The sequence below is a fragment of the Manacus candei genome, unplaced genomic scaffold, assembly GCF_025592945.1.
Source record: "Manacus candei isolate 608988 ecotype Guabito, Panama unplaced genomic scaffold, ASM2559294v1 h1tg000014l, whole genome shotgun sequence".
Classification (NCBI taxonomy): domain Eukaryota; kingdom Metazoa; phylum Chordata; class Aves; order Passeriformes; family Pipridae; genus Manacus; species Manacus candei.
Genome location: NW_026138062.1, coordinates 48,432,163 through 48,457,826, shown reverse-complemented (window position 1 = coordinate 48,457,826; position 25,664 = coordinate 48,432,163). Strand labels below are relative to the sequence as shown.

General features: G+C 37.0%; 1 protein-coding gene across 7 annotated transcripts in view; it reads left to right on the top strand.

The window, feature by feature from the left end:
- The window catches only part of SYTL2 (synaptotagmin like 2), a 53,058-nt gene extending 27,732 nt beyond the window's left edge, over positions 1 to 25,326 (top strand). For 3 of the 7 annotated variants that reach the window (XM_051779187.1, XM_051779188.1, XM_051779192.1), the window contains 16 exons: positions 3,785 to 3,857; positions 4,420 to 4,519; positions 5,575 to 6,459; positions 7,164 to 11,024; positions 12,488 to 12,589; positions 13,547 to 13,600; positions 15,068 to 15,115; positions 16,179 to 16,273; positions 17,977 to 18,096; positions 19,063 to 19,232; positions 19,785 to 19,887; positions 20,494 to 20,664; positions 21,335 to 21,413; positions 22,323 to 22,422; positions 23,168 to 23,373; positions 24,391 to 25,323. In XM_051779187.1, the coding sequence (XP_051635147.1) occupies positions 3,785 to 3,857; positions 4,420 to 4,519; positions 5,575 to 6,459; positions 7,164 to 11,024; positions 12,488 to 12,589; positions 13,547 to 13,600; positions 15,068 to 15,115; positions 16,179 to 16,273; positions 17,977 to 18,096; positions 19,063 to 19,232; positions 19,785 to 19,887; positions 20,494 to 20,664; positions 21,335 to 21,413; positions 22,323 to 22,422; positions 23,168 to 23,373; positions 24,391 to 24,536 (6,313 nt within the window). In that variant the 3' untranslated portion in view covers positions 24,537 to 25,323. Of the gene's footprint in view, positions 1 to 3,784; positions 3,858 to 4,419; positions 4,520 to 5,574; positions 6,460 to 7,163; positions 11,025 to 12,487; positions 12,590 to 13,546; positions 13,601 to 15,067; positions 15,116 to 16,178; positions 16,274 to 17,976; positions 18,097 to 19,062; positions 19,233 to 19,784; positions 19,888 to 20,493; positions 20,665 to 21,334; positions 21,414 to 22,322; positions 22,423 to 23,167; positions 23,374 to 24,390 lie in introns of all 7 variants that reach the window. The other 4 variants (XM_051779190.1, XM_051779193.1, XM_051779189.1 and 1 more) reach the window with 4 other exon arrangements.
- Positions 25,327 to 25,664: the final 338 nt, after the last annotated feature.

The following is a 25,664-nucleotide window of genomic DNA, read 5'->3' as shown; positions in this document are numbered from 1 at the left end:
TCATTTGCTTCTAAAATGTCAAAAGCTGAAGCGAGTGAATGTGTCATGACTGTGCAATTCATTGCTTGTGATTTCAGTGTGGCCTTAATTCACTATGACTGAGGTTAGTCTACACAACATTACATGTGAGAAATTGCAGGAGGCACCAATCATTTTTAAAATACTCTTCCTTTCTGTTCTCTTGATACTGGACTTTGAAAGAAACTGGTCTGTCATGGCTGTGAACCTGTCTCTAATGCCAGCAGGAATTAAGGGGAAAGACAGAAGTGGGAAAACAATAACCCCGGCAGTTGGAGTGGGAAGGAAAAGTCTACAAACATGTAATTTGGCTGTAAAGATAGCAGAGCCACAAGGAATTAATTGGTTCTTCCTCTTACAATGCAATAGTCTTAACATAGCTAGAACTAAGAGGATCAAACGTAGTATCGTTCTGGAGCTCGGGATTGCATAAAGGGAGTTCACAGCTTCTGGTGTCCAAAACCTACCCGTGGTTCAAGTAGTTGGACTTCTAAAACATTTTAAAGTGCTGCTTTAAGGATAAGGTTGTGGGAATTTGGGGGTTTGGGGTTTTTTTTCTTTTCTTGCCTTTTTCCTCTCAGAGTGTGTTTTGGGTCAGGACTGGCTTCCAGTCTTTACATTAAACTACACAGCTTCTAACCTGATGATTGGGGCTAAAAGTTATATGATAACAAATTACTCAGACTACTTTTGTTCTGGAACCTGTTCTTAAACCAAAACAATTCTTACTGAGTGCAAAGAAAGTTCAGTTCTGGTAGGCCTGTTTGTAGATTGCTAAGGATGAAATCCAGCCCTGGGGCCAGCTCAACTGCTGTTGAATTAGGCTGTTGCTATACTAGGTGCAACAGAAATCAGACCACAACTATATTCTTAAAATCAGCATAGTGATCTTTATCCCCACACCCCAAATACCTGAATTCCATAATGAATATGAGTTATTTCTATGAGTTATTTCTTTCTTGAGTGTTACATCACTCTGATAATTTTCTTGCATACCAGAACCTTTACAAGGCAGGTATGTGAAGTGTCTTTGAAGGCATAACCTCGAACAGAATGAATTTTCAAAGGGTGATTCAGACTGTCAGTATTGCCTCTGTTGAGTGATGCCATCTGTATGCTGAATCTCAAAAAACGGGAGTTATCTTTCAAATTAAGATTTGGATGTTGTTTTCTTCCCTAACCTAGAAAGTATTCTTAGCCTATGCTGAACAGGTGACAATTGTGGGTCCTAGAATTCTGCAAGGTGAAAACTTGCACAAAAGCCCTAATTTTTAAAATCTATGTATTTACAGTGCCTGCAAATCTGCAACCCCTTCGCTCTTGCCTTTGCCTTGTTGCGTCTTGGTTGCTCTCCAATCTGTGTGGGGTTTGGGCCTTCATTGTGGTTCTTGGTGCTTTGTTTTGCTGAATTGAAGTGTGGAATTTTTTTAATCTGTGTGTATTTATCAGTTTGCCCTCATACACTCTTAGATTAGCCTTGTGAATGCAGCATATCTTGGAACTGTTTGTTCAGTTTTCTCATCTGTATGGGTTGTGGGTAAACTGATTTTCAGACCCTTTGTTCTGAATCTTAGTTGTAGGATCCTGGATGTAATTTTTTCAGTATGTAACACCAAGTAAACAACTCTTTAGTTATTTTATGATAAGCTTGAAGTAGTATTGCATTAGAGATTGTGGGACTGTGTGTGTTCAATGAAACAAAAGTTACCTCCTAACCTGGAAAAACTGCATTGAAGAATGTTTTACTGGTTTCTTGCAGCCCAGGGTGCACAACAGTGTTTTCCTTGTTTAAAATGAGTGAAGGGTTGAAGTATTCGTGACCTAGACCTTAAAAATTAAGATCGTTTGTTCTGTTTGGTAGTAGATAGTGCAGACCAGACACAAAGTGGAGGAGTACACAGGTGTTCTTAAAAACAAAAACATAAGCTCAAGTGCTTTATAAAAGCAAGAACACAAACTCCAGTTTCTGTAGTTTCTTTATATATATATTTTTCGGACTTAAAAAAAAAGTATTTAAAACTAAGGTTAAAAACAGTAATGTGGAATGATATTCTTTAAAAGGAATTAGAAGTTGTAACATTTAGCTCTTTAAGAACTAGATTTTTTTTATTTAGCATCAGCAAAGAATAAAAAGAACAATAGTAATCTGTTACTAATCTGGTGTGTGCATATCAGAGGCTGCTGTAGTTACTGTTGAAAAGTAAGAAGAGTTTATTTTTCACCAAAGATAGTTTCCACTACAAGATCAGCTCATACCTTAAGTCTCTGTGCATGGTGATATATTTCGTAAAGGTAATATTGAACCAAAAGATCAAGAAAGAGATAAAGAAGTTTATAGTTCCAATTGCAACTCATATTTTTTTGCTACCTTTGTGTTCACACAGCTCAATACTATCATATTATCTTCCTCATAATGATGGTTTTCCTTTTGTAAAATGGAAATGCTGTCACTTCTTAGACACACTTAGCAGTCCAGAGGCCACTAGCCTTTCAAGGGTGGCTGCTAGAGGTTTTTTTTTTTTCCCCTAAACTTTGAAGTTAACTGTACTACACCCTGGAGAAGATGGGAAAGCTGTTCTCCTCTCAGGAGGGCAGACTGTTACCAGTTACCTGACTGGAGAGATCTTTATTCACGCAAGGAGGAGAACCTGGAACTTGATGAGAGCAGGATGATGATTCTTGTCTTGAGATACCTTGTGGCTCTGCTACTTCCCACCTGAAAGTCTTTTCACCCATAACAAAGATAATTGACCAAAGAAATATTCAGTATTGGAATCTCCTCATACATCTATATTTGAAAAACCAAGGGATTTGCTTTCCTTCCCAGTCTGAGGTCATATTTCCTATCTGGAGAATACAAACTTTTCCTTCCTCGTACAGTTCCCCATCTGCAAAATCATAAGTATATATGTTGGTTAATGTCAACATTTTCCACATAAAATTAAGATACTGAATGTGCTTGTTATATGAAGACCATATTTAAATCCACATCTAACATTCATTTTCAAAAACCAAATGATTTTTCATATCTGAAATGTTTAGATAAACTCAAATAATAAAAATCTGATTGGAAAAAAACCTTGCATCATTCTGCAAATAGATGAAATAATTCTTGGTATAATGTCTCTTCTAGCTGTTTTAATTTTGCCATATCTGGACTATACTTACTATCACAAGTAATAACTTCACTTATGCTATCAAACTATAAATTTTATAGATCTTAATTGAAAGAATATCTTATAAGCTGAGTGAATGTGTTGTCATCTGTACCATGTTACATCTTTGCTATAGTGGTGATGGGATTCCTCTGTTTTTTCTGATCTGGACACTTTGCAAACCTTTTTTTTTAAATCACATTTTGGCACTTTCCTCCTCTTTGATTTCAGTCCTAGAAGGACAAATGTGGGCCAAGGATAGAGGTGGCAGCAGTGTTATTGTTTGAAGAGTAGCTATATTGACAAAAATCTTGCTCAAACATCTAAAACATATCGAAAAAACATGGTTTCTGTTGTGCCATGTAGAAGTTGGATTGAATTCTCTAACAAGAAAAGAAATTTTTGCAAGGAAACAAAATAGCAAGAATATCCCCTTTGCTATAGAAAGGAGAAGTTTTACTTCTAAACCTGATGACAACAGGTTAAATAGAAAACTTCAGATGCCGAGAAGTTGTGTTTGACTATGTATAAATGAATCTTTGTTTTGCTTTTTCATAAAGGCCTAAAGCAATGTCTGTTTTCTGAAATTGTTATATACTTTTCCTTTGCAGTTCTAAACCAATAACCTCCATGTTAGACAACCCAGAGGAAAGGCCTATGAAGGCACCAGTCTCATCAGTAAGGGTATGACTGATATTGAATATGGCAGAAGTTATCTTCTACATTTTGTGTGGTTATTTGCTTCAGTGGTAAAGATAATTGAAGATTTGAGGAAGAAAGATAATAAGTTTGAAAAAAGGAGTATTTTTTTTGTTTTGGAGGGAGATAATGAAAGCTACTAAAAGTTCAGCACTGAAGTGCTGTTACATCTGTAGTTGGTGTTCTTGACCTGGCTTCCAGCCTCTTCAGCTACTAAAAGAGATTGTCCTGCTGTGTTCCAACATCACAGAACTAGAGATAAAATTATTTAACTTGCAACAACTTGGGATTTTCAAGTGTCTTTGAGTGGTAGCTTATCTCTGTTGTTGGTGACTTCAGAAAGAACAAATTGAGGCTATCACTGGCATTTCTGATAGTTCTTGATTCATATTGTTTAGGGTTTTTGTCATGTATTCAAATCAAGAGGTATGCTTTCAGACTCTTTGCTGACAGGTAAGTGAGGCAATCACTGCACTTGTGTTTGTTTTGTGAAGGCTGTACTGATATAACAATTTGACTGCAATTATGGTGTTCATTCTGTTTTCAGCAAAGAAGAAATCCATTTAATTCCACTGCATCAGGTGATGACGTGAACCTTGGGGAATCAGAAAACAGACCAGCCATTGTACCTCAGCTATCAGAGAAGGGTAAATATGCTTATTTAGCATATGACTGTGAATTTCTTGTGGTTTATATAGAAATTATTTTTACTTTTGTTGCTTCTTTTTGAAAGCTATCAAAACCTGTTTTGCCTTTGATAACTCCTTGGAGTCATCAACTAGTTTATTTCAAACTTCATCTAAAACATGTGAATATACTCAGGAAGTGGCTGTTTAGATGAATAAATATGTTTAGCTTCCTTTCTTTTATTCACAGTTCCAGTCACTACTGAGAACTTCATCTCAGAGGGCTGTTTCTTCAGAATTGCTGTTAAGAGGACAGCAAAATTTCTTTGAATTTGGCATAGCACCCTTTATGACCTTCTAGTCATTGCTATTAGCTCAACAGAAGCAGCCTAGCTCTCTTTGATCTTTATGTTTTTAATTTTATTTTTTAATTTTAATTTCAAATCCTCCCTTTCCAGCAGTATTGTCTGCAAGCAAGTTGATGAGTGATGATTTATCACAATACAGTTATTTGAAGTTGTAATTTAGAGTCATATGTGGAAATTACTCTCCTGTCTTTGTTGTGAAGCTTGCAAACAGGAAAAAGGAAGACTTGCACAGTAATAATAAAAAACCCTTCATCTCCCTGCCAGGAGATTATTTCTGCATTTTACCTTGTTCCATGTGACTGTAGAAATAGCCTGTTTCCATTTTTGTAGATTGTTGTTTATGTTCTGACCCTGAAGATGTGTATGCATATTCAAAAGCTGCTCTTTCCTGCAAACTTTGTGCCTTGCAGGAATATTGCTGATGATAAATTTGGGGTGCTCTCTGTCTTTGGAGTCATCAAATAGTTAAAATTTCTAGAATAAGAAATAACTGCAGGATTTAAATTTGCTAAAAGTTTCTGTTACATACAAATCAAAATGAAAAATAGATTTAACATGTATATTAAATTTCTGCCTGTGTTTTTACTGCAGTTGCTTTTAATAAACCAGTATAATTACTGCATCCCAGGCCTGCACTGTCATATCTTTCTGTTTATGCAGGTGAATGTTGTGTAAACTCATGATTTCTTCTTTATATATGTCTTACAGAAATTTTCTCATTCTCAGAAGAGAGCCCACCTAAATCAAACTTACAAAATGATGAAACAAAGGAACATAAGAAGCCTTCTGTAGAACTTACTGATGAATCACAAAAGGGATTAGTTAAGCGTCCTGTCCCAAAAGCTAGAAAATTAATTCACAAAGCAACGGATTCTGTATCACAAAGAGAAGACTTTGTTCCAAAACCAACCAAACAGTCTGAGAGGATTAATGGTGCTGGTACCCCTCCCAGGGGCATTCTAAAGCGCAGTTCAAGTTCAAGTTCCACTGACTCAGAAGTTCGTGTTAGTCATATGTTAGACGTTCAGAAGAAGAATGGTCTTTCTACCGCAACTATTTTTGAAGGAGATTCTGAGAAGAGCTCTCTTGTGGACGAAGCAGAGGATTGCACACAAATTTCAATGGAAAAACTAAAACAAGTGAGGTTTTCATCTAGCACAAGTAAAGAAAGGCTTCTGCAAAGCCCACAGCTACACCATGGTAAAGAAAGAGGAGAGCTTGATTTGTTAGAATCGGACAAAAAAAAGATCAGTGGAAATTATGCTATCCCATCAGATTCATTTGGGGATGAGCAAATTTCTGCTGTGAAGCCTTCAGAAACCTATTCATCAGCTTTACAAATGAAAACAATAGATGGTTTACAAGAACATACATCTGCATCCGGCCCTTGTGACACTAGTAATAGGTCAGTCTTCCCGGTTAATGAAAGCTTGCAGACAAAGACAGTTTTTCCTAAGAAACTTGAAACTCCACAGAAGACTTCCAGCAATATGCTACCAAATAGCAATAATGAACTGAGTGTTGATGAGGCACGTGAAAATAAATCCAACCAGATCTTGAGCCATGAATCAAAGTCACACAAAAACTTCACTGGTAAGAGACTAATAGAACTGAAGAATGGAATACAATAGCATATAGCACGTGTTCATTACTCTTTGGGTCACTTATACCTAACAACAGCTAGGAAACAGAAGTAGTAGGAATGTGCTAAGTACTACAGAATTAAATCCTAAATCACCTTTTTGTATTTTTATGCTGTGACATAATCAATATTTTTTTAAGGTTCTTCTATTGGTAATGTCATCAGAGCCTTTATAGGCACTTTTATTGTGAATGATGAGGTGATGACATTTGGATGAAATTGCTTTTATAAAGCTTGGTAGATCTGTCTGCACAGGAACTGAAAATTTTAGTGTATTGCTGTCATTGAACTTGGAAGTAATTCAGTTTTGACTTGGGGATTTGCTCATAGGACTAAACACAAATATGCTGGGTTGTTGTATTCTGTGTGTGTCTGATGCCCAGCACCTGTTCAATGTAGGCATTTCCTCTAGAGTGGGATTAAGTCATTTTATCTGCTCAAACCCTCAAAAGCAATGATTCCAATAGGATATATCACTGAAGGAATTTTTTCCTCTCTATTGCCCATAGTATGGTTCTTTCCAAAAACACAAGGACAGAGAAATCTTTGCTTCATTAACAGTTAAAAAAAAATGCTGAGAATTTTCTAAATAGACCAAATGTTTTTAGAGTCACGTGGCTAATTCATAACTCTGATAAGTTTGTTTACATTGTAGATGAACATCAACTTTCTGTTAAGACAGAAGCACGTGAGGTGTCAAATACCAATTCTACAAGTCTTCAACAAGGTAAGCCTGATCTTGTTGAGGAGAGGGATGCTAAAACTACTTTCAAGCCTGACAAACATGCTGATGAACTCGTGAAAGTGGCTGATGAATCTGTATCAAAAGTTTTAGACTGGTTTAAACGAAGTTCTGATACTGAAGATGGGGAACATGCATCAACTAGATCCCAAGGCAGGGAGTCCAAAGAGGAAGTGGACTTTTCAACCAGAACAGCAGTTCCTCCTAGAGAACATAGTGGGCCTAGCATGCATGGAAAAACAGGAGTTACAGAAGAGTTACCATTTGGAAAGATTAAACAACAGAACAGTGTTTCATCTACATCATTTACTTCAGAAGATGCACAGCTGATAAAGGAGAGTGTGAATCCTAAGAAAGGGGAAGTGAATAAGGAGCAAAATGGCAAATTGCTAACTAAATTTGATTGTACAGGAGCTGAAGAAAAAGAATGTGGTCAAGAAATCAAACAACAAAATCAAAAATCAAATCTCTTGGAACATCAAGAACACAAGCTACAACCTCAGAAATATGAATCAGAGAAGGCAATACAAGAAAAAAGAAGAATAAGGGAGATCAGAGCATTCTGGGAAGGGGATAAAACTATACTCAATCATGGAGAGAAAGAAGTTAGTATTGATACTAGCGCGTCAGGTGGCCATGCATTGAAAGGTCTTGGAGAAAGTGCCAAAATAGAGCCAACTGCAGTATACCCACCTAATAGATTGTGTGATCAGAGCAAGAGTACATTAAGTCCTCAGTTGAGTTGTTTGAGCCAGGATTCAAGAAACAAACATCAGCACTCTTTAGAGTTTAGACCACGCCATGCAGTTGAAAAGCCAAAAGGAACACTTCCATTTGATGAAGTCCATGAATATACAGAATTGCCAAAAGCCAGTAACTTGCAGTCCAGAGTTGGTGTCACTTCAGCCTCCCCAAAAAGCAAAAATGAGAAAGAAACACTTAAAGGAAAAGTTGCTGCTTTTTCCCAACAGAAGCCCAGCTTTCAAGTTTTTTCTTTAAAAGAAAAAATGGATGAAAAGTCCAAGAATCAAATTTCAGATCCTTCACGGTTTCAGAGTTTGAGAAACTTCTGGGATACTGGAGTTAAATTCCAAAGTAGAATTGAAAGGGAAGATGTTTCTTTGCCAAATAATAATAGTTCAATAATCTATGAAAGTAAATCAAAGGAAGACAAAGGTAGAGATAATGTGAGCAAGCAAGAGTTAATTCAACAACAAACCCAAACATCTGAGAGAGAAAAACCACAGAAACAAGATTCTCTGGTATGCAAAAAGTCTCTAGGATCTCCTACCCTGGAAAGTCTGAATGTGACACACACACAAAATACAGACTCTGTCCAGCTGAACAGAAAACCAGTTACCTCAAAATCCCAGGAAAAGATGAGTCTTCCGGAGCAAACAGTTAAAGAATGTATAGGAGAAAGTATTGTTTCATCAAAATATCATCATGTTTCCTTGCAGTTGTTCCAGTCACCCAGTGATAAAAATGCTTTGAAGGAGACAGCAGCAGGTGATAGGCTATCTTTACCCACAGAAAAAGTGGAGAACAAGACTAGTCCATTGGATATCAGTCTCCCTAAGGAGGAAGTTGCAGAGACTGTGGAGAAAGTTGTTCAACCTAAAGGTGAGCTTGACGTATTTAAATCAGTTCTAAAGAAGCTAGAAAAGGAAGCCTCTGAGATGTCATGTAGCTTAAACCTAAAAGAAAATGTTTTGAAAGGGACAACTTTTCAGTCAAATCAGTGCAAGGTCTTTGAGAGAACAGTAGAAGAGATCCATGATATTTCTCCTGCTGATCAAGAAGAAGAAATGGGCAAAAATACAGGAAAAGTGAATATGCCATCAACAGACGAGCATGAGAACAAAAAAAGCCTCAGAAAACTATTTAGGGAATTTGAACCTTTGCGTTTACAGCATCAGGCAGCAGACAAGGATGATACTCTTGAGGGCTCTGGTTTGCGGAACCTGCTCAGAGAAACCCTTGTATCTCAGCCTCCTGAATATAGAGGGGTGGGAATGAAAACGTACAATGACATGAATAGCATATCAGAAACTAATTGCAGCATAGAATCAACATGCCAAGAAGCTACTGGTCAGCCTGAAGAGGTCCATGAGACAATAGAGAAGTCTGTTGCCCCATCCAAGGTCAGTGGCTTGAGTTCTGTCTTACAGAGGCTGCTGAAGGAAGCTGCTGAAACATCACTTCCTAAACCAAAACATGCTGACAGCACAATGTGGAGGACTGCTGAGGTGGAAGTTAAAAGCACAGTATATGACCATGATAGAGAGGTGCCACAGGAAATCACTGAGACCATAGAAAAGTCTGTTGCCCCATCCAGGAGCAGTGGCTTGAGTTCTGTCTTACAGAAGCTGCTGAAGGAGGCCTCTGAAGCACCACCTCCTAAACCAAAACGTGCTGACAGCATAGTACAGAGCACTTCTGAGGTGGAAGTTAAAGGTATGACTTATGAGCATGATGGAGAGTTGCTGCAGGAAATCAGTGAGATGGTAGAAAAGTCTGTTGCCCCATCCAAGGACAGTGACTTCAGTTCTGCTTTAGAGAAGCTGCAGAAGGAGGCCTCTGAAATACCACCTCCTAAACCAAAACATGCTGACAACATAGTACAGAGAACTGCTGAGGTGGAAACTCAGAGCGCAGCCTATGAGCATGATGGAGAGGTGCTGCAGGAAATCAGTGAGATGGTAGAAAAGTCTGTTGCCCCATCCAAGAACAGTGGCTTGAATCTTGCTTTAGAGAAGCTGCAGAAGGAGGCCTCTGAAACACCACCTCCTAAAGCAAAACTTGCTAACGGCATAGTACAGAGAACTGCTGAGGTGGAAGCTAAGGGTATGACCTATAAGAATGATGAAGAGGTGCTGCAGGAAAGGGGTGAGACCACAGAAAGATCTGCACTGTCCAAGGCTGAATATAGAGTGTCTGATGTTACTTTCCAGAAGCTACCAAAAGAGGTCTCTGAAACAACAGCTTCTGTGCCAGAAAATATGGATAAGAAAATGCAAGGTAAAATACAGACTAATCTAAGTATGCATGTTCCACATCAACAAGAGAGAGATCATCCTCAAGAAATACAAGAAACAGTAGAAAAAACTTCTGTTTCAAATATTGCAAAATTCAGTGAATTCAGTTGTTCTTTAGCAAAACTTGTTCAAAAAGCATCTACGGTTCCATGTCCAATATCCAAAGAGTTACATAAGCAAGAAAAGTTTGGAGATCCTGCATTTCCCTCAGAAAAAGAGGCTCTATGCACAACTATGTCGCAGCCATATAATGTTCTAAGTACCTGTCATACACAAATAAAGTTAGCTGTCAAAGGGGAAGCTCTAGAACAAAATGTCAAAGCTTCAGTAAATGATCTTGCAGTAAGTGAAATTGAAGCTTTTGATCTTAAAAGAAATGAAATTATTAATAAAATAGAAGAGAGAAACATGGTTCCAGTTGATCTTACTCCCTTGGAAGGCAAGACAAACATGATTGCAATCAAGCCATTTCAGATAAATGAAAAAGGAAGGAGAGACGAAAGCACATCCTTAGAGGCCTCTGAACAGAATTCAGAATTTCAAGCACTGTTGAATTTCAGAAGAGCAAGCACACCACTTAAGGATGATAGCAACTCCCCCCAGCCAAAAGAAGCTCTGCTCTACCTAATGTCTCAGCATGAGGATAATGATGAAGAGGAAGGGGACAATTTAAATTTGGGATCCAAGTTTTCAGATGAAAACTCTGATTCCCACTCTGGAACCAGAAGTTCAACTCGTGAGCTGTTTGATTTCTAAAATTCATAGTGCTGAGTTGTTAAACATGGATACAACATTTTTTTGATAGCCAACTTGAAATATGTTAACAGAAAGTCTGTGTGATACTTATTTCTTAATTGATTGCTGTGGGTATTTGTTTGGGAAGGATGGGTAGAATTAATTAAGTTCTGTAATTGGAAAGTGTTTGATAGACACATACTACATTTGGGTAAGCCTTTTTGGTAAAGGGAGTTTGGCAGCATGAATTAATTCAGTCTTCGTGATTTACTCTTTTCTTCCTCCCCCATGACATCACATTTGTTAATTTGTAACACCCAATCTATTAATTCCTTTAAATAATCTGGATTAAAAGAGAAAAAAAATCAGTCACTGTTTGAGTACAGTCTTTAGTTTGACCAGCTAGTCTTCAAAGATAAATGCTCATCAGTGGAATGGCTGGATATAAGGACAATACCAATACTCTATGCTATTTCATTTAGCATTGCTGCCTGTTGCACTGGAAAGTGAACATATAAAGGAAGAGATGTGTTTACTAGGATTCACATTTATTTGGTTGAATGGCAGCTCTAGACAATGTTTAGTGTGTGATAGTCATCAAAGAGCTGAAGATAGAGGAGATAATTTAACCTTTTTAGTCTCATACTGAGAGACTGGGAATGTTTTCTTCAGCTGGAGAATCTGAGAAATATGTGAAGTTTCCACAGCCTGACAACTTACACTTGAGCCTGTTTTGAAAGTGAAATTCCAAAGGAAGTCAGCGAAAACTGAAACAAATAAGAAAAAATCAAACATAATTTGTTGTCACCTGTAATTACAGACAGAACACTGCAAGGTGTGATTGGTTGATGGAGGGGGAGGAAAGTGAGATAGGGAGGAGAGATAGTCTTAAATGTTTCTGAAGGAGCTAAGTCTGTCTTGATTCTGCCTTTGGAGAAGACTGCATAATTTCAGAGACCCAAATACATCCACAGCTGGTTTTTTTTTTGTGTGTGTGTTGTTAGTCAAGTATTAAAACAAAATTACTTTCACTGGGGAGAGAATATAACAGAAAAATTTGCACTGAGGGGAGAAAACTAAAACTATTAACTTTTTTTTTTTGGGTGCCTATTCCTAACAAGATGGTTACAAATTTGCTACAGTCTATCTTATATTATTCTTAAATAATTAAGCGCTATAATTGCCCCAAACCCCATTAATAGTCAGTAAAGACAGATACCTACACAGGGGAAATCAAGCAACAGGTTTCTGCTGATGACTGAGGATATTCAGAGAGTAAAAACAGACACTTCAAATTAGATATTTATTTAATTTTGAATTTATTTTGTATTTTCATTGAATGTTCACTGTCTTTGCTAAGAGTCCAAATAGATTCTCATGAGAAACTCGTGGCTGGATCTTCACTGACTTGCTTAAAATGGCATCTCTGTGTGTGCAGTGTTCATATATTTTGTCTCATAACAGGTTCTGAAGAAGAATTAAACCCTGTTTTGATGGCTTTGAAAAGGAGTGCAGATAGGAAAAAGCCTTCCAAAAGTCTAGAGGACATTCCATCAGCTACCTCAAGTGAGCACAAAGCTTGTGTGTGTCTCCCATGACCCCCAGTTTAGTTTAAATGTGTTAATGCTGGTCTTCCACACAGCCTTGCCAAGTCATGGCTTTGTTTTTGTTTCTCGATAAGCTGTGTAGAGCTTGTACTGTGCAACCATATTATTTTCTCATACAATTTAATTTTCAGTTATTTGTGTTAATTTTGAAACAACGCTGGTCTGTGAAGCAGACATCTTCCAGAAATGCACTATGTTGATAGTGATTAACTGTTTCCTGGATAGTTTTTCAATAGTGAATGTATTGGCAATTACCCAAATTGGTAATGAGCAACAACTGCCACTGCCTCCTGGCTTCTTGCTTGGACTGAATTAGTAGACAGTGAAAGCATGAAAAACTCAGTTTAGTAATGTTTCACCTGAGTGTGTCCTACCAAACTCACTTTGAGATAATAAATGTGAGATAATATTATACTTAAAATGAATTCCTGACTTCCCTCAGTAGCCTCCTAGGATTTCTTTTTTTGAATTATTTTTCCTGTTTCCCTTCACCCTGCCCCTGAAACTTTTCATGCTTATCTCATGTCTAATGGGGAAGACACAGACTGAACTTACATCAGTAAACTGAAGTGTGGAGATGTAGTTTTTGAAGGATGTTGGCTATTGTTAGCAAGTTATTATTCTAATACTGCTTATGCTATTGCTTGCTTCTAACTAGTTTCTAGGTTTTAGGTCTGCACTAACACTGTTGCAACAGCACGCTGATAGAAACCGTCAACGCGAGACCCCTGCTTTGGATGTAGGTTTGGAAGTAGTGTGTGAAGTAAATGCATCTCTTGAATTTAACCATTCCCATGGCTTTGCTGGTTTGTTTGTGGATTTTGTCCTCATCACTCTTAATTCTGTGATTACCACTGCCATCCATTTTACACTCAACAATGAAGTTTCTAACTATGTGTTATTTTTTCCTGCACAGACAAAGAAAAAATAAATAATCCAAAGGAAGAATTAGCTCTTAGTGCTGAAGATGGTAAATATCTTTTGTGTCTGCATGGAAATTTATTGCTTTTTCAATGTCCTCTGTTTGCTATTGAAGGTTTTTTTTTTTTAAACCAAGAATTGTATTGTGCTTTTAGATTTTATTAACCTCAGCATGACTGAAAAGGTTTTGTAGAATTCTGTTGTGTTGTTTATTCTTAAGGAATGCATTTATGTCCTCCTATATTTGTAGAAGCTGTGCCACTTATCAGTGTATTATTTTGGCCTTCAGTCTTTCAGCCTATGGAACAATTACTGAAATCATAGGGAGCTTTGAACACTAACTCAGTTGAAAGACTTGGCCTAAGTAAACATTGAATTTATCTGTTCATTTGTTGCATTATAAGATGCAAGATGACTTTTGCTAGTGCAAAACACTCTTCAGAACACATCATCGAAAAGGAACATCTCTTAAAATCCCTGTCTCAGTCCTGTAAAGTAGAATTATTCTAAGAAATGGATGAACTGCTGGATCAGCTAGTGCTGATACCATCAGTCCATTAGTGCATTACAGATGTCTTACTGTTGAGTTTTTCTTTATACCTTTGGAAATTCCAAATCTCAGGAAAAAAAAAAAGCAAACTTGCTCCAAGAACGTGTCTAAATGAACAGAATTGAAAATCATCAAATAACATTGAATAGGATGGAATATAACACACAATTTTTTATTTAATGCATCGGAGCACTACAGTTTTAAAAGTGCACAGTTGCATTTTTTTCATGTTTTAGATGCTTTAAAGCATTTTGCATGTTACTGGCCCAAAGTATAAAGAGTATAATCATAGCACATTAGGATGCATACAACATTCAGCAAAGAAACAAGAGTTAAGCACCATTCTGCACTCTGCTTTCAAATGAAGACCCCTACTGAAATCCTGTTTTGCATTCAATGTCAATGTGTAGAGACTTATCTGAAAGGAGTAGGTTTTTTTGAGTTAAATTTATTAGGAGTGAAGTTATGAAAAAATTACACACAGCCAAATTGATAGCTGTACAGACAGAATCTCTTGAAAAGGCTGTTCCTTTAGAACAGTGAAAAACTTGATTTTTGTTTAGCTTGCACACTCATATTACCTTTGTTATGATCTATTCTCCTCCAAGGAGAACAGAGATGCAAACCACAGAAACAGAACCATAGAATTGTTTAGGTTGGAAAAAAAAATTAGGTTAAAGATCATAAAGTCCAACTGCAAATCCAGCATTACCAAGTCTACCACTAAGTCCCTAGTTCTGTATTTACTCTTACAACTTGCTCCATGATGCATCAAAATGAAACACCTAATACTCATAAAGACTTACTATCTAAACCACTACTAAAAGACTAGAAGGAATAAAAACCCACAAAGTTTATGGGGCCTGGGGAAGTAAAACAAATCCCACGTATAAAGTATATTGATGCTGTTTATAACATTGCAAAACTGTGCTACTGAATGACTGTCGTCAACATTGCACTGACCAGGTCCGAAACCTGATCAGCATCCAGAGAGGACTGAAAATGCAACAGGAAGTGAGTAATAGGATTCTTCCAGCAGACAGTGGAGAGACTTCTCCACTGATACTTAAACTAATAAATTAAAAATACTTTTTGATTTAACAACTAATAAGTTACACATCTGGACGTGCATCTAACTGCATACTGATGATAACTGGTATGTTGAGCATGAGCTGAGCTTCGACAGCAAAAGCTTTGCAAAAACTTCACTCACCTTGCAAACAATCCCATCATGTGCAGTGTTTCATTTTATGCAATAGATATGTGCCCCTGTAGCTGGCTGTTAGTTGCCAAATAATTCTCTGTGCACTCAGTATTGGTGCATTTCACAATGTGCATGCAGTCCAGCTTTAGTTTATCATTACATGTAAGTGGGGTTATAGCATGGAAAATTCTGAGAATCGTGGGCTTACTGCTAACTGGATCTTTGCAAAGCTAGCTTGTGCAGTTATGCTTTGTAGGGTGAAAGAGCACAGAAGTGAACTTCAGTAGAGATATACAAATGTGGTAGAGATGGGCTGAAAAAAAGTGCATCATTCATGAGATATACATCTTATAATTAAGTAGGAATACTTGAGACTTCCTTGGTCAGCTCTAAAATTTGCTTGATTTACACAAATGTTCCTTTTGCTGTTAAATAGACTAAGTAAATAAAAGAACATAGTTTGGCTTGTAAGAACCTTATCTTGATTCTAATATTGATGATGACATGGTTAGTGCATGAATGCACTTATTCTTGTTCTAGGAAGAAAATCTAGAAGATAAACTGAAAATGCTTGCCTTATTACTTTTGATCAGAATTTGCTTGTAGCACCCAGGCTTGTATATCATGTTAAGCAACTTCCACCAAAGTCCTTTATCAAGTGTTATAGGAGACGTCAAAGTAGATTATTCTTCCTAATGATAGCTCCTCTGAGTCCTAGGGGGAAAAAGCCCCCTTGCATCCAAGTTTTAAACTGATTGTGCATGTGCATGTATTTCATCTGAAGTGGTTTGTTTCTAACCGTGTCCTGTTATGGAATCTCACTGTTCTGAAGTACAAACATGGTTTGAAGCCTTTTGAATTACTGCTCTTCAGTTTCCACAGTGCCTTCACAGCCTGATAAGCTGTTTTCCAACCCTGAAAAACTTAAAGGACTTAGCAAGTCGGTACCATCATTCCTACAGGAAGAGGTAAGCTCCATCTCTGAAATATTATAGTTTCAGGCACCTGTCTGTTAACTCCATTCAAGTGAAATTCCCAACGACATGCCGTTCCTGATTTTAGCTGTTATCATCATCATAGTGTGGACCTTGGAACAAGCTCAAGGCCGTATTCAAATCTCTTAAAATGACACTGAAGTTTGAAAGTGATAAGCAACTTGAACTGTCTGGTCTATTATGTCTATGATTCTGGATCACAAAATCACAGAACAGTCTGGTTTGGAGGTACCTTAAAGATCATCTAATACCAAATCCCCTGCCATGGGCAGGGACATCTTCCCCTAGACCAGGTTGCTCAAAACCCCATCCAGCCTGGCCTTGAACCCTTGCAGGGATAGGACGTACACAGCTTCTCTGGGCAACCTGTGCTGGTGCCTCACCACCCTCAGAGTAAAGAATTTCTTCCTGTTATCTAACCTAAACCCACCTTCTGTCAGTTAGTTTAAAGGCATTCAGTTTAAAGCCACTTAAGTCACTTAGTTTAAAGTGTCTAATCACTATCTATCCCTCCCCTATAAAAGGACTTAGGATTTTCCGGTCTTTCAAACAGTCCATGTAACAGGACTGATTATCCACACGGCTTAACAGTTACTTCAGTCTCTGGATTTATTTTGTACAGTTCCAAATAGCACTCTCCAAATCAATTTTCCATCAAGAAGGCCTGTGCTAAGTAGGATGGACATTAGTCAGTCCTTACCTTTAACCTCTGAAATGGGAAACAATCCTGGCCTCCTTTTACTTATGAGTGTAGACATAACTAGAGAAGCTACAATCAATAGATTTTTTTAAAGACTTATTCAAACTGCTTATATGCTATATATTTATTTATATAAATAATCATTTCCTTAATGTGTGTAGAAATTGTTTACTAATCTTGCATCTCTTATTAGAAGATATATGACATCATTTCAAAAGTGTTTCATGGAGAGGGGAATGTAAATTGTTTGTGGGTAGAATACAACAGAGAGATGATGTTGTCCATAACTGCTTGTGTAGGAAGATGCCAAGGCACATGTGGGAAGTAAATCAATTTTTTAGTGCAGAGGTAGCATTGAGATGGAATGGGATTGAAATGACCTTGAAATGACCTTGATAATGACCAAGGAAACCAAAACTGCATTTCCCTGATGGAAAAGCAGGGTCCTGCTTGCCCTCTTATAAGAAAGACTTTGCAAAACCCATTTGCTGTACCCAGTGCTGTTCTGTGCATGTTGCCTTCCAGCCAGCTGCCCTCCAGATACAGGCATTGAACTGATAGCATTTGCTGTGTAGCAGAAAGGGACTGGTAAGAGACCTGAGCACTATCACTTCCATAAGTTTATGCATGAGAAAGTGATGTAGAGAAGTTGAATATAATTGTCCGAATACACTTATCTTTGTACTTTTTCATTGCTATTTGAGATTTAAAACAAAAAAACCCTGAACCTAGTTGCATTGCTGCATAAAAAAAAATTATCAGTGTATGTTGTTCATCAGAAAAATCTGCTTTCAACTTTAAATGCATGACCTAATTCAAGAAAGATTATTCATGTCGCACTACAAGGGAATTTAAATTCAGGTTTCCACTGAGTCTCAATCTGCATTAAAATTCTGCTTGTTTGGTTTTGTTTTTTCAATGTTCTTTGTGATTATAAAGAAAATACACAGACTTTCTTTCTGTGATGTTTTTGTAGAGTGATGACAGAGAGACAGATACAGCATCAGAAAGCAGTTATTCCTTTGGCAGAATCAAGAAGAGTCCCAGCTCTCTAACCAATCTTAGCGGCTCTTCTGGCATGGCCTCCTTATCCTCTGTATGTAAACCAAAGCCTTGTTTTAATGGCACTTTGCTTTTGCTAATCTCTTAAATATTATTTCATTGCTCTTCTCATTCCTCTTGTCTTTCTTCCCTTGGCATTTCTGTCTCTTTCTTTCTGTCTGTGTTATATGAACATAACGTAATTGCTTGCATGAAATTGCCTGAAGCAAATAAAACAAAATTAAATAGATTTAATTTTTTTTTTCCTAGTAACATATTGGAGCCTGTTCAGGACTCAACAGAGAGATGGATTTTATCCTAAGAGCTTACATTTGTAGCTGAAAATGAGGAACAATTTATGTAGAACAAACATTTAGGAAAGGAGAAAGGGGGAGAAACAAGTGAAAGCAGAAGACATTATTGGAATGTTGGATATGTAATTGAGTCAGTGAATTAGCTAACCAAAAGTCATTTGTTTATGTGGACTTTCAGTAAGGAAGAGTAGAATTTTAGGGAATGATGTTGACATTAAAAAAACAATTATACATCTTTCTCTTTCTCTATATGTAGTGTTTAATTTTCAGTGTTTTATTTAGCTACATATTTAGGTGCATAATTCAGCCATATAGACTTTATCCACTAGTCTTTTGGTTGGTATTTTCGGAAGTCCTAAATTCTTAAGCTCTGCTTTCTGCAAGGAAGATCAGATGAAGAGATTTAGAAGTAATATTTCACAGATCTGTTCTCTAGATATACAGCATCCTATAATTTCATTTCTTCTATCTCAATGCAATAAACACATTCAAATTTTTTGTAGAAAACTTGGTCTAACACCTTTGATTTCAAAATATCTCTGGTTAATCTTCTTGTAAAACGGTGTCCATTACATTTTGTTATTACATCCAAAGAGAGACAGTTGATTTCTTTACTGTCTGAATTCTGAGCATAACTTCTACCCTAATCTTGAAGTATCTGGTGAAATGCAACGCCTGGAAAACTTTTCTCCTCTTGTATGATGCAGGTGAGCGGAAGTCTAATGAGCATCTACAGTGCAGACTTTGGCAACGTTGATGTGAAGGGGAACATTCAGTTTGCTATTGATTATGTAGAACAGCTGAACGAGCTCCACATTTTTATTTGCCAGTGTAAAGACTTGGCAGTAGCAGATGTTAAGCGACAGCGCTCAGACCCGTAAGTACAAAGAATATATTTATTTTCTAATGGAATTTTTTCTTTTAATGTGAAAATGAAAACTGATGGGGTTATCCAATCTCTCTAACCTGTTAGAGCAAACAACCCAATAAACAGATGAAGAAGCTATACATGCTTTGTGGGTTTTTTTTTCACTCTGATTGAATATAGAATTACCACTATAAAATGGTATACATATTAATATGGGAAATTTAAAATTTTAAGAATATTAAATTCTCTTTTAAAATTCTACTTTTCAGATGGTAGTATTAGAATCTATAAATATATCTGGGCCTGCTATAGTTATATATTCTGTATTTTTGTGTTGAGGAGACATTTCAACAGATTTTCCCTTGGAGAAGGGTATTATAAGGAAGTGGTGATGTTATACATCACCACTGTTGTTCTATTTCTTAAATGTACAAGCTGAACAACATAATGGTTACCTAAGTGGATTTCTTTCACTTTATAAGCAAATACTTGTGAATTTTGGAAAAGGAAGTTGGAGAAGGGTGAGTTTTTTCTCTTCTAACAAGCCTGTCTAAATTTTAGGTATGTAAAGACCTACCTGCTTCCAGAGAAATACAAGCTGGGCAAACGGAAGACTTCTGTCAAAAAGAAAACTTTTAATCCAGTCTATAATGAAATACTGCGGGTATTTATCAAACTACTACTAGAAATTAAATACTGCATGTGTGATGTATGAGGAACTTTAACTTTCAGGCACAGGTCTAGATGCACTCAAAAGAGATGTTAGCATGAAAGGGATTGCTCTGTAGAGATGACTGTGTCCTTCCACTGTCCTTCACTCTACAGTGGACTCTGGATATACAGCATTGAGAACACTGACTGTTTTATACTTCTTGCAAACAAATACAAGCCAAGTATGGTCTTAAGATGCTTGAAATAAAAAGGAAAGAGCTGGGTTTTGTTGGTTGGTGGTTGGTTGGTTGGTGGTTGGTTGGTTGGTGGTTGGTTGGTTGGTGGTTGGTTGGTTGGTGGTTGGTTGGTTGGTGGTTGGTTGGTTGGTGGTTGGTTGGTTGGTTGGTGGTTGGGTGGTTGGTTGGTGGTTGGGTGGTTGGTTGGTGGTTGGTTGGTTGGTGGTTGGTTGGTGGTTGGTTGTTTTCTAAAATGAAGAAATGACCAGTTATGGATTTATAAACCCGGACACATTTTTTCTAATCGTATCACTTTCAGACACAGCATTGATTAAAAATTCATCTTGTTTTAATTTTTTGTCCTTGTTTCTTCCTCTGGGCAGTATAAAATTGAGAAGGATCTCCTAAAGGACCAAAGCCTTAATATCTCTGTCTGGCACAATGATACCTTTGGAAGGAACAGCTTCCTTGGTGAAGTGGAGTTGGATTTAGGAACTTGGGACTGGAATGATCGATCCAACAAGCAGATCAACTGGTTTCCCCTCAAGCCAAGGGTAGGTTGGCTGTTTTGTATTTTCTGGTCAAGTTTCATAATTTGCAGAACAAAACAGGTATAACACAGTAGTCTTTAGCACTAATTTAATTTCACTAATTTTTAAGCTGCTCTGGGTAGGCAAGTGTAAACAAATGTTAACAGGTGTCACGTTCCATCTATAGATGGTCCATGACTGTCGATGAAGAAGTGATATATTCTTGTGCCTTTCTGCAAGATAACTCTTGTTGAGGCTGATTTTTAAATGGATTAAATGAGACAAACATTCCTAAAGAAATGAGTTTATAGAAATGCACTTTCTGTTCACAAAGAGTAAGTTTCCTGACTGGAAGAATATATTTTATAGTTTTAAATAAGCATACAACAGTGGAAAAATGTGTCCTCAAAGCCTGTTTGTCTCCTCTGGGTCTAGTTTTCTGCTTTAGTAGAAGAGCTATGTATCTGAGTCACTGTCAAGTGATTAAAAATGCCCTAAAATCTCTCACATCCTGTAAACTAAGGGAAGGCTAATTGATAAGGAAACAAGAGAAAAAACTTGCCTCATGTAGAAGTCAAGCTGGTTCCAGTGGAATAATTTGCATGGTAAACTCTCTGTGCATGAACTGCAAAGTCTGAGATTTGTAGGTATACAGAGATTTTTTTATTTTATTTTTTTAAATTTTTTAATTCAGATTTCAACAATGACTCTTAATCTAGAAAACAGAGGGGAGATGAAACTAGCACTCCAGTATGTCCCACACCCCATTGGAGGTAAGTGTTGCTGCTTTGCTTGGGTTTGTCAGGCCTTTGGGGGTTTTGTTCTTTTTCCTTTTTTTTTTTTTTAGTTAAAAAAAATCTGTTTAATGTTTTTCAATCACTTCAGACATCTTTTTTTTAACAAAAAGTAGATTTTCTTTTTTATTCCTAGAGGATTGAGTCACCCTGCTTGTGAATTCAGTTAAGGATCCCAAAGATCACTTTGGGATCTTTTGCTATTTTTAAGGTTACTATGGAAGAAATTAGCTCATTGTTATAACCTAAGATTTGTAGTGCAATGTATGTGTAATAAAATTCTGTTTTCTCAATAATTTTAGAGATTATAAATCATCAGTCAGGGCTATGATGTGCTAAATAAACAATGACAACACATTGAATCGAAGCAATACTAGATGTAGGAAATAGAAGTAAGTATTTAGAATGCAAAAATTCATAGCAGTATGATCTGTTTGGTTTAATCTTGTCTGACAGCTGACAATGGACAAATCTGAGAGTGAAGCCAGGCCAGGTCTTTAATCCAGACAGTCAGTCAGTCAGTCAATAATAATCAAATATATTTAGAACACAAAGGAGCTTTTTTGAAAGCATGAGCAGCAATAAGTGCTAACATCACATAGCATGAAGACAAGCTGATCTCCTTATCTAGGAGGCTTGGAAAGAGAAGACTAGTAGCTCGTTGTAATAAAAGAAAATTTTTTGTAGGAATGCAGAAATGATGTGATCTTGTACTACTTTGATGGGATGAAGATTTCAGCTTCCAGAGTACAGAGAGCAGTGTTGAATTAAGATGTGAGATAAGTCTAGGCTGAATATCACCTCTACAAATGGGCAGGAACTGCTGCATCATAGAAATTACCTTTAAAAGTGACCTGCTTAAGCAGATGTTTTGTTTTATTTTTACAGGAAAGAAGACTCCATCTACTGGTGAGGTCCACATCTGGGTGAAGGAATGCCATAACCTTCCTCTTCTGAGAGGAAACAGGCTCAACTCTTTTATTAAGTGGTAAGAATTGTTGAAGGCATCAAACATGGTGGACTAATAATGCTACAGCTGCGTTTTCTAATTGTATCTTCATTTTTCTACATTCATATTAAAAAATACCCACTGAATTGTTTTCTAATTCTCCCTTACTGTCACGCAAATTCTCCTGCAGGGCTTGCAACTTCAAGATGGTAAGTATATACCACCAAGTAAAAGTTACTGGGAGAATGTCCTGTGTAATCACTGCACCTTAGTTTTGCCTCTGTTACTTGGTGGAAGGACGGGTCAAACTCCGCCTGCTTTTATTCGCATTTAAACAAAGTGTGTTTGTGCAAGACTATGGTTTAGCTTAGCAAACCATGGGAGGAGACAGAAATGAGAAGCATAGCTGTATTTCTTCCCCCTTCCTTTTCATATACAGACTAAAAATGTAAAGAGACAAGAATAACAAGATGGTTGGGGAAATCTCTGGCAGCAACAAAAGGTTTTGGTGTCAGTATAATACAGCAAGTAAACTCACTTGTACCTCTTCCCCACTTGACTTGCCCTTCCATCCTCTGAAGCACAAGGGTGGATACATGCTGCCAGTATTGCTTGTAAGGAACTGAGAATATGACCCTTGTCTTCATCTCCAAAAAGCATCTGATCTTCAGTCATGTTCTAACATGCCAAGCACAACATTAATCAGTAGCTTTTGCCTTTCCAGTATGTTTAATGCAGGCTATGGTGTATAAGTGCAAACTGACAGTGTTTTTTCTTTCTGAAGTACCATTCTTCCAGACACTAGCAGAAAAAGTCGCCAGAAAACAAGGACAGTTGCAAAAACTACAAACCCGGTATTCAACCACACCATGGTGTATGATGGTTTTAGACCAGAAGATTTGAAAGAAGCCTGCGTAGAACTCACAGTCTGGGACCACAACAAACTAGCAAACCACTTTCTGGGAGGTCTCCGGATAGGCCTTGGAACAGGTACTGGACAATTACCACATTAATACTTAATTTATTAAATAGTCTTTCCTGGTTTTTTTTCCTTATTTCCTCTCCATTTCTTCTTGTTTTGAGAAGATCACTGAATAACCTTTCAGTTATCTATTTACTGAAGGGTTCCATTCAGAAGCTTACCTATTCTTCAGCGCAGGTCCTGAAATGTTAATAATAGTAGTGTTAGCACGACTGACAACTAGGACAAAATATTAGAAATAAACCTTTGTCTGGGCATACATTGTATCTGGTATTGTTTTGATTACAAGAATATGCTATTCCTGCACCCAGAATCGTGATAACATCTTACAAACTTATGCGTGCAAAAACTAGGTGTGTGGTGTAAAGACAGCATGGGGTGGAAATAAAAGGATAGATGAGGAATGCATGATAAGATTTGAAAATCTTGAATAGGAAAAATTATAAATGCAAATAAGTTTTTAGCATAAGAGGAATATAAGACATGCAGATATAACAACAGTAAAAACATACTGTTCTTCTATTTGTCCCTTTCATTCTGCTCTCTGGTCTGAAGGGAAGATGGTTTTGGAGTTTTCTCAAAAAATACAATATAAAAATTACCTTTCATAAATTAACTTCTTACATAGTTCACCAGAATAACCTAAATTACAAATTAGAATAGTAAATCTCAATTTGAATTTTAGAATACTCGAGGTTCCATTTCAGTACAAAAATCAGTATCTTGTTTTGTTATTAAATCTTCTCAGATGTGTGGGAAATTAACATCTTTCTCCTTGAGATTGTGACAAAAATTAAGGATAACAAGAAAAAAGTCTGGAGAAAGATGACAAGTCTCTGTGTGAAACTGTGACTAATTGTATTTGATAGAAGTGTTCAAGAGCAAAAACGCAGGACTGGATCTCCAAAGCACTAGGTCAGCTACCTCAGGAGGTGTAATCATTTTAGAGCAGGCAGATTTGATTGTCTGCTCTCAACTCTGCAGTATATTAAGTAGTGTTTCTCTTAAAACTGACATTTTTCTAGGCAAAAGCTATGGAACTAGAGTAGACTGGATGGATTCCACTTCAGATGAAACTGCCCTTTGGGAGAAGATGATGAACTCTCCAAACACCTGGATAGAAGATACACTACCTCTCAGGATGCTTATGGTTGCAAAATTGACAAAATAAGGTGGCTTTTTAATTGCTAGTCAAAAGGAAACCTCGGGAATGAAATTGAAGGTGCAGGGGATAAAACTTGGAAGAGGAACACAGTAGCAGCTTTGACAGTTTTTGCTCTGTTGCCGTTCTGGTTTTGTGATGCCATACGTCACTTCATATTTCAAATTAAACATTTGCCCACAGAACATTATGTAAATTTGTAGTTGTACATTTCTAGGATATGTAAGCTGCTTCTCCAGTGAAAGAAGCATGGCATGAAGTGGTACTGTTGATGTCCCATTCTACAATGCGCAGAGGACTAAGTTCCAGTGTACTGTAAAAAATCAGGGTTCTAAAAAGTTTGCTATATATATATGTGTTAATCATCTTGCTAGTCTGCAATTCTTACTCTTAAATACTGAAGACATAAAGATGATTTTTTTTTTCCTAGTGCTACTCATAAAGATCTAACTGTGCCAATTTTAGTGATGACAAGTATGTTGAGTATTTATTCTTCAAAGTGTGCTTGTTTGTACCTGTATCTATTAGCTTGGTTTTTCACAAGAAGTAACTTACCTGTGCTTCAGTGCCACCATTAGGGGACTGGCGGGACTATGGTGGTCTTGGCTTAAATAGTTTTGCAGCATAAGAAATAAGACTGGAATTTGTAACTTGTAGAAATGCATGCTACTAATAAATAAATGCATGAAGTACTAGATGTATTACTTTTTAAAATAAAAAGCAGCCTATTAAGACTAAATAGTAATTCAATGTTTATTAAACCCCAGTGGTTTATGTTAACCATTCAGCTTGCAATACAACAAAATGCAGAGAGAAAATATTTTTGAAAATAAATGCACATTTATTTGTTCCAACTGTGCATGTCTAAAAACCAGTTAGACGGGAGAAGGGAGCTCTTCACAGTTCCAACTCAATTGCTTGATTTAACTTTAGAAATTTAAATGCTACTTGGAATTTATTATACACTATGAATGGGAAAAAGGGAAGGTGCTATTCAACCTGCTGGGGAACCCACTTTCACTCTCATGAACCAGGTAGCCTGTGGAGTTCACAAACGCCAAAAGTAGTTGCAAGTCTTTGATATCTTACTGCTTCGGGTGTTTTGTATGATTGGTAGCTGCCACAGCTTCCACTTTG